This window comes from Formica exsecta, unplaced genomic scaffold (genome assembly GCF_003651465.1).
Source record: "Formica exsecta isolate Colony F162 unplaced genomic scaffold, ASM365146v1 scaffold268, whole genome shotgun sequence".
NCBI lineage: Eukaryota > Metazoa > Arthropoda > Insecta > Hymenoptera > Formicidae > Formica > Formica exsecta.
Window position 1 is genome coordinate 45,942 of NW_021849945.1, and position 9,576 is coordinate 55,517.

At 34.5% G+C, this 9,576-nt stretch overlaps 1 protein-coding gene and 1 long non-coding RNA gene across 2 annotated transcripts; one reads left to right on the plus strand and one right to left on the minus strand.

Annotated features, from left to right (window-relative positions):
• Positions 1-1,078: 1,078 nt before the first annotated feature.
• LOC115237040 lies at positions 1,079-2,641 on the minus strand. Its single transcript, XM_029809808.1, has 2 exons — positions 2,068-2,641; positions 1,079-1,638 (listed from the first exon to the last, which is right to left on the minus strand). Exons 1-2 carry the CDS (start codon positions 2,639-2,641, stop codon positions 1,079-1,081), a joined length of 1,134 nt encoding a protein of 377 aa, XP_029665668.1.
• Positions 2,642-7,164: 4,523 nt separating this feature from the next.
• On the plus strand, positions 7,165-8,903 carry LOC115237043. The gene is made up of 3 exons (XR_003884291.1): positions 7,165-7,281; positions 7,367-7,529; positions 7,609-8,903. It is a non-coding gene; the product is annotated as an uncharacterized LOC115237043 (long non-coding RNA).
• Positions 8,904-9,576: the final 673 nt, after the last annotated feature.

Here is a 9,576-nt window from a genome sequence, read left to right on the forward strand (position 1 = left end):
TACGGTATGCCTCTCGCTAATAAAAAAATACCTGGTGCGATGAAGGACGAGAATGCTGGCGCGATTATGACGGAATTCGTCGGGCTCAGAGCGAAGATGTACGCGCTACGAGCCGACGGTAGAGACGATACGAAAAGAATAAGGGTGTTAAGAGCGGCGTCGTCGTGAGAACAATAACGTTCGAAGATTACGCGCGTTGTCTTCGACAAAGGATCGAGATGAGGCGCAAACAGTCTTGCATAAGGTCCAAGTTACACGAGGTGTATACGGTGTCGGAATCGTAGATCGCGCACAGTCCGCACGACGATAAACGATACGTGATATCCGGAACTGCGGATACTTTACCGTGGGAGCATTATAGAATACCGCTGTAAGGAGCGAGGAAAACGTCGTATATCGAGAATGTAATAAATATTATTTGCGTTTAATATAGTTTATTTTAATAAAATATTTCGAGAGAGAAAAATAACAAAGACGAGATACGCGAAGGTACGAAATATTCGCGAAGAGACGCGCGAGTTTTTTCGAGTATTTTTACATTATAAAAAATCGTGATAATTTCCAGACTGTTTTGTTTTTAACAAATCTCGAGCCAGTTTTGACAAGCTGCTCTAGCCCGAGATAAGAAAGTTATTCTAGCTTATAACTTTGTATCCTCACTCAAGATTTATTTACAAATCTCAGGCTAGAGCAGTTTGCTAAATCTGCATCGAGATTTATTAGAAATAGAAAAGCCTGGAAATTACCACAATTTCTTTATTATGCTCTCGGAAGCATTTTATATCGAATAACGTGAAAAAAGGTTAACGCAAGATACGATGTTCGCGTAGCGGTATGATAAAAGAATTCATATAGAGCGTGAGAAAGAGTCCGTATAAAGCGCGAAAGAGAAAACGCAGGACGTGGCGGCCGCGTAGCGGCGCGAGGAAGAATCTGTATGGAGCGCGACCATTCTCAGCCATTTCACGTAAACCTCGTTGCCCCTTCGACGCAGCACCTTTTCCACGAGATGCACGTTGGGATCGTCGACGCGCAGCAACTCGTGCTCGTAGAATTCTCCGGCGATCGGTTCGCCGCGCTAATCCTTCAGCAGATACGTTACGGGATTAGTCCGTTGTATCTTGGTTATTTGAAAAATCTCGGTGGTCCAGTTAGGTATGAAGCCTTTCTCGAAGATCGTCTTAAACTTACTGATGCGTACCGGATTAGCTACTTTGAATTTCGCCGGAGCCGCGATTTTTATATTGCTGTATACCGTATTTGAAAGTTTATTGGCGATCGCTGGAGTCTCGTCGACGGGTCTCATACCTATAGTGCGATGATTTCGCGTGTTGTACTCCTCGACGAGTCGAGGTAATTCGTCGATCCACTTGTACGTTCCGCTCAGCGTGAAATACTTCCACGTAGAATTTTTGAGCGTGCGATTGAATCGTGCGACGATCGACGCCTTCATCACCGAGTACGTCGAGTAATGATTCATTTCGCGCTTTTCCGCGAATTTTCGCACCTCGGCGTTGTAGAATTCCTTTCCTTTGTCGGTCTGCAGATTTTTCGGACACCGCTTAGAGTCTCGCACTATCTCGGATAACGCTCGGGTAACCTCGTTCGCGCTCTTGCTTTTAAGCGGTTGGGCCCAAGCTTAATGCGTCGATAACGGTAAGTATGTAATTGTGGCCTTTGTTGAGTCTCGCGTAAGGACGCATCTCGACCACATCCGCCTGCCATAGGTCGTCGTACCCGTGTATCGCGACGCGACGACGCGGAAAGATTCTTCTCGTGGGCGCGTGCAACTTCTCGACTAGTCTTCGTTTTTCGGCGCTCATAATTCTCTTCTCTTTCTCTCAAGGATGACGTTAAGCAGGATCTCTCTCTCGAGCGGCTCGCCGCTCCGAGCGTCGTCGCCGATCTCGCGAATCTTCGCCAGTTCCCTCACTCTCCCCGATAGCTCGTCCGCGTCTCTCTTCAATCGCGATGTTGAATTTTTCAATTCTCGTATCTTTACCGCGGAATTCGCCGCGGAATTTGCCGCGACGCGTGATTTTTGGGTTAGTTACTGTATTATTTTACCCTGATTGAACAGTATTTTACGGTCGCTTGCGCTTTTCGTCGAAGACTCCACCGCGTTGAGCGATATCGTATTTTTTGCGGCATCGATCCGATTACTTAAAGCGTTGATCCGTTTATCCAAAGCATCGATCCGTTTATCTAGAGTGTTAGCGTTCGATTCTGTTCTCGAAACGGAATTTTCCACGGCGAACCGAATTTTACTCAGAACGTCGTCGCGTGCTTCGATCTTGGAAACAAAACTCTCCGCGGCGTCTATTCGTTTACCCAGAGCGTTATCGAGCTGGGTGAGTCTCGTGAATAGTAGAATGACGCCTTTCCCTGCCTCGTCCGCGTCTTTTCTCAATTGCGACGTGATTCCTTCAACATAGCTTTTGCTCGTCGCGTCGGCGTCCTCCTCCGGCTTAGCCAGGCGTTTTATCTTGCGCTCTTTCGCGTCGTACTCGACGGAAGAGGTTAGACACAGCGCGTTATCGCGCACGTAATTTCGTAGAGACTCGATAGCCGGACGTAGTCTTCCGGTTCTCGCGTCGTAGCCGCGGTTTTTTAGAGGTGTACCGAATTTGCTCACGGACATCGCGAATCCCGCGTACGACTGCGACGACCGTCAATGCGACGATTCGATTTATACGATCGCTCCCGTTTCGCGAAGCTCCTCGATTATCGATAGAATCTCGTTTTCGTGAGCGTTGTTGCCGACGCGAAGCGTCCAGCAATCGCAGACGATCCACTAATTCTTTCGGATCGCCCCAATGAACGTAATCGATTCTATCGTCCGTGACTCGCATGGTCGACGGTACGCGACCCGCGCCCTTCTTTTTCGCGCCGCTGCCGTGGATAAGCGGAGCGATAACGAACTTGTATTGGATTATATCATTCTTTTTTTGTGTAGTATGTGTTAAACATTAAAAAATTTTTTTTTATTAACCTGGTGGAAGCTGGCAGTCCTTTCTAGAGTAGTCCGCACTAGTTTAATAAAAATACAAGTGCATAATCAAAACATTAAATCAAAAGGAATTGTGTGTGTATCTACCTTATCATAAACATATAGAATATTTTTAAATGTTTTTTTTATTTGTAGCATAAACTACATTTAAAATTAAATGTTTTAATTATTTTATAAATAAGATAGAATTTATATTTTTTTAAATAAATGAGTTAATATAAAAATATTCTATATGTTATGATAAGATGTATGTATATGTGTATGTGTGTGTGCATATTGTACCTTATATAAAATGTGATATGTGTGCGTATATAAAACTGTGCGTGTGTGTGTGTGTGTGTGTCTTATTATAATCAATATAATATGATTTTTTTATGCGTAGCATGAACTATTTTTAATTTTTTTTCTTCATGAAATCTATATGTTTATAATAAGATATGTGTACGTGTGTAATAAATTCGATTTGAACTTTTAACTATGCACTTGCATTTTTATTAACCCGGTGGAAGCTAGCAGTCTTTTCTGGTCTGGGATAGTCCTCAGGTTAATGAAAATATTGTAAACCAAAATAATCAATAATATCAGTTTTAATAATAAATTTCTTCTGTCAAATATATATACCAAATAGTATTCCTCTACTGAAAAATAAATGTATATTTATGAATTATTCATAAGACATGCATTAACTTTACACACAGACTGCATTTCACCAATGTTATTTATACTTATCTATAGTCATATGATGCATGACGAATAACTATATGATGACACTTCTTTAACAAATGCATTCAAATATACTAGATTCTTGTGTGCGTATGCCTATATTACTGTTCGCAGTTATCCATACTGGTTTTTGACAGATATTTGACGTTAAATTTTCCAGAGTGCAACATTATATAGCGTAGCACTCTTTCATTTATAAAAAAGTAAAGCTGCAAAATTCTTCCTAATACTTCTGGGTAGTTGAATCTATAAAATACACACACACATATCTTATAATAAACATATTATAGAATACACACATCTTTTTTTATAAATATATGTATTGCGATGCTTTATTCTGTTTTTACATATACATAAATTACTTTTGTAATGTTTTAGTTTTCTCTAATATAAATGAGATATACCTGATCCAACTATCCACAAGTATTACGAAGAATTTTGCATCTTTACTTTTTTATAAATGAAAGCGTACGAACACTGCACCCGGCACTTCGCAAACTTAACCTATACCTATACCTGTCAAAAGCAAGTATGGATGCATGCAAGCAGTAACATCGAAGCGCCGTTAGCGCAATCTTTCGTCAAAGACGCCAACCGTACAAGAAATACATTGCCATTATTACATGTGTGTTGTGTACGTGTATATATACGTGTAGCATAATACCTCTATATTCTATGCATGTGTTGTATACATATATAGCGGTAAAAGGGACGACGACGACGACGACGATGATGATGATGATGATAACGTTTCTTACATGAAAATTTCCACATTTCGACTTTGCTTTGTAATATCTTTGCTTTATAGAACATGCAGAGCGAAAATAAAGACACTTTCCTTATATAAATCGAACCCAAGCTATCGATTAAGTTTATCAAGAATTCGATCGGTTCAGCCGTTATTCAGATCTGGTAATCTAAGGTACTCTCAACTATCCGACTCGCGTATGGGTGCCTCGCTGTTACTACGCGCGGTCTTTGCTTCGCGTGACTTGGCGCGAGACACTACCGTGTCTCTTGATGCGAGGAGCATGAAGCTAAGCGATACGTAATACATAGTGAGCGAGCGATTAGAAAGAGACAGAGCGTATGATCGAGAGAGAAAAGATACTGCAATAATGTTAGTGCGTACATGTATATTATACTCACACACACATGAAAGAGATGAAGATAGTACGATTATGTCTGTTTTTGTCATGTACGATTGCAGCTCTGTCTATCGCGACATCACGCAACTAATCTACTGCTCTGTTTTACTCTTGAGCCTCCATCGCGCACACACACATATGCACAAAAATTTTATTTTGCAGAATCTTTTTTATAAAGCTTCTAAACTAACTTCTCTAAGCTCACTTATACTCTTTGATAAAATGCCGAGTGCGGGGTTTACTGATTAGGCACGTGCAGATTACAAATCTTTTATATTAAGTAAATGTTGACGGCACAGGCCGATAACTAAACTGTAATTTTATCATTTTTTCCACTTTTCATATGAAATGTTAAACTCCGCACTTCGTTATTATGAGTGCCTTAATTGTGGAAAAGGATGTGTTGATATCTTTAATCAACAAAAAGATTTTGCAATCCTACTAATATTCGCATTCTGTCGGTAATCCAGCATCCTCTTAAGTGATATGGTACATGCAGAAATAATAAAAGTACATTGTCCAATTTGTAGGAGCACAACTGAATATAAAAAACTTATGTGATTTTTATTTTTATAATAAAAATGTATTTTTATTCGTATATATTCTATATAAAATAATTTTATATTTTTGTATGTACTAGCATTTAGTTTTCCTTTCATATTTTCTTATTCCTTCAATTTTTAAAAGTTTATCAGAATTTCATTTCTACTATCATAATAAATATATTCTTTTTTAATACTTTACTATCGTCTTATCTAAAATTTCATATTTAAAAAATAGTATCTTGAAAATTTATTTTAAAAAAAGAGAACTGATTTTTCTGGTGTTTATAAGAAAATGTCAAATTTGATACTGTTGATAATAGAATAATATACCAATTGCCGTACAAATATTAATTAGTTTGAAATTAAGACGAAATGAAGTTCAGAATTTAAGAATATGATTAATGATCTGCAAAATGATTAATAACAGACTGTAACACTAAATTGTTTGATAATCAAAATCTATTTGCATATTTGAATAAGATCTGTTTACTCATTTGGCACGTGCAGATTACAAATTTGTTATATTAAGTAAATGTTGACGGCAGAAGCCGATAACAAAGCTGTAATTTTCTCATTTTTTTTTACTTTCCATATGAAATATTAAACTCCGTACTCCGTTATTATGTATACTTTAATCGTGGAAAAGGATTTGTTGATATCTATAATCAACAAAAAGATTTTGCATTTTAACTAATATTCGCATTCTGTCGGTAATCCGGCATCTTCTTAGCAAAAAAGATTTACCGAGTTATATGATTTTATATGGATTTATAACTTTCAAAGGTAATTACCTTTGAAAGTTATAATAGTATATTTGAATTATACAGAAAAAGGGCAATCCATACAACAATGTAGGGTGAACCTCGCTTCGCGTTGTAAAGTATATGCGTGGACACAGTGGGTTCCGCCCCCCCCCCCTACGGGGGGGGGGCTCCACTTCCGGAAAATATAACCTAACCCAAACCTATTTCCAATTTAGTTTCGCGTCCGAAGCACAGGAAGATATGGGATGGACCTCGCTTTGCGCAGAAAGTTATAAATCCATGTAAAATCATATAACTCGATAAACCTTTTTGTTAAATATCTCAAAAACTATGCAAGACCGCCAAATAAAACAAAGCAAATATTAATCAGCAACCTCACCCTTACAACATATGTGAAGGTCAAGGTCATCGGCAAAGTATAAATGTAAATCCACTAATGTAAATAATTGTCGATTCAGTACCATTTTCTCTTAAAATATGACTTTTGTAGGAGTCGCCAGAATTCCTTTTAGGATCTTTCATTTCAACCTGAAAGGAAGCTTTTCACAAAGTTTCATCAAAATCGGAGACGGGCCCTTTTCGGAATTCCACCCCATTATTGATTCAGTTGTATTTGTCAGATACTTCCCAGTAAACACGCAGGGCTCATTTCCGTAACAATTATATAATGTTCTATATGTATATATTAGTTAAATCAAGAATTAGATCTTCGAGTCGGCCATTAGAACAATTAGTCAATCGTTGTAAAGAAGAAGACAATTTTAATATAATAAATGTAGAAAAGAATTATCCAATACCAAAAGTACGTATTATAAATGGTAAAAAGATAATAAAATCAGTTCAATGTAAAGGTTTCTATCTAAGTGCAAGAACTGCTGATAATAGTTGTCTTTTGTTAGATGGTATGACGATTTCACTTACGACAATTTATTTTAAAAATAAACAGATTTACATTATTGGCAAAAAGTATTTAAAAAGCATCTGCCGGGGATACATCAAATATACAAAAATCTTTTCCGTTTAAGAGTATAAATGAAGTAATAGCTTTTGAAAAGAATTTATCAGAAAATGCAGATGAGTACAACAAATTTGTAAGTTTAATTAAGTTATTTAAATGCAAATTTTATTTAAATAGAATAATGTAAATTATATTATTGGTATGTTTTATTTCTAAAGATGCTGTATATATCTCGCATAGGCGGAGGGTCCGCTAAAGAAAATTTAATTCGTATATATCGAACTTTATTTTCTAATGAAGTTGCCAAGGTATCATCCTGGAAAGGACTACGTAATCATTTTAAAATAAGTAGTTTAAAGTCTATATTGACGGGAATACAAGGTAAAATATATTTTTATATTTATAAATAAATTTATAAAATTGAAATTTAATTTAATGTAAAATTTCTTTAATAATTCAGCAACAATTTTGGCTCAACATCAATTCACAAACAAAGAGTTTGAGGACATCACGAAAGAATGGTTTCGCCAAGGTGGTCAAAGGCTTAGCAGACAACAAAAAAACTCCGAAGAGGCAAATCCGCAAGTTATTTAAATGTCTCAAAAGCTTATTATTTTTTCATTATAATCTTTTTTCTTATTAGTCTATGAGCTTTCGGCTTATGATCTTTTTTTTATTGGCCTAGAGTCTTAATTAACATAAGAAATATTTTTTTTAATTAATATGTTTTTTTTATATTGAATGATTTTAACACTAAACCTACCACGACTGGTTAAATAATCGGTCAAAACGTTATCAAAGATTAAAAATTTCTGCATTTGGTATGCATAAGTTGTCGGTGGATTTAGTGTTAAATACTTAAGTTTTTAGATTTTTATGTTCTAAAATCTAAAATCATAGTCTGCACTCTTTTCATTTTGAGTTCTCAACGTTATTATTTGAGTTAAATACTTCTTTTAGGAGAATTAGCAGAATTAAAGTATGCATTATGTTGATACATTTAATACTTTATCTCAATCTTTTTAATTACAAAAAGTATAATTGCTTTATTGTTTTTCTTTCAAATGAAAATCGAATTGCGTTTCCATTTTTGTTTAAATTAGATTTATTTTAACGGTACACACTTATATTATGTATTATTAACAAATGTGTTATAATTAACGAATCATACATGAATCTCAAAGATTTTGACAAATGTGTTTATGAAAAGTTTATGGATGTAAAAATTATAGTTTTCATGTGGGGAGAAGCCTAAAAAACTCATTTCTTATTAATGTAGTATAGCGTTAAAACAAAAAATAATATCGCAAATATTCGAGTGTACCGTGAAGGTTAAATTTATCATATTAATTACTATTATAATAAATTTATAATTTATAATATTTATAAATTTAATTAATTTATAATATTATTAATTGTTATTAGTGTAATACTATATTTTGCAACAAAATTAGGAAATTATTGTACTTCGGCGTAAAAAGGCGTAGAAAGGATGAAATTCAAATTGATATACTTTTCGAAAAAATGATCACAGAGTGATATTTAAAACAGATTTTAAAGCTAGAAAACATAACTTCCAAATGCTCTGACGAAGATTTCTCTAACGATTTTTCTTATACAGATTTTATTACAAGTGGTGCTACTTTAAAATGAGCTTTGGAATTGTAGAAAAAAACTTCAACTTTAATAGGCGAGTACGTAGAGAACAATTTTTTCATCAATTTTATTAATTGTAATAAAATTTAACATTTTCTCTTTAAAATGCTTTTTTTAAACAGTTCTACGACCATACGACATTTTTTTATAAAAATACGTAAATTTGACTCTTTTTAATTTTGTGATTCTAATTGTGTTGCAAAGTATATTAATTAATACAATATAAGTGCAATTTGTTATTTAAGTTTGAAATTATTATTAGCTATTAGTATATTTAAAGTTTTCTCTTAAAAAAAATATCTAAAATTATGTAATATAATTTAAATTATCATTATAATTGTAAATTGAAACAAAAATTAGTTTTATAAATATTAATAATATTTGTTAAAAGATTTATTCATAAATTTGTTACAAGATTCATTTATTTAACAATTTAGCATATGTGGAAATAAAGAATTGTTCAAGAAATCAAGTTTTTAATGTTATATATATCCATATCTTTATATATACACGATTTACTAAACATAAATAACATAAGTTAATTCTCTTAATTTTAATAAAAAAACAACCATTAGTAATTTTATCCAATCAATAATTTTGCGCTGTATATTCAACTATAGCAGAATAGTTTCTTCATTTTAATCATTGATAAATATATATGAGAGATTCCACAAATTTGAACGTGATCGCAGACATGCAGGCCCAAAAGTGGTACTCGATTTGGTGGAATCTCTCACATGTATTATTAATATATATATTTATCAATGATTAG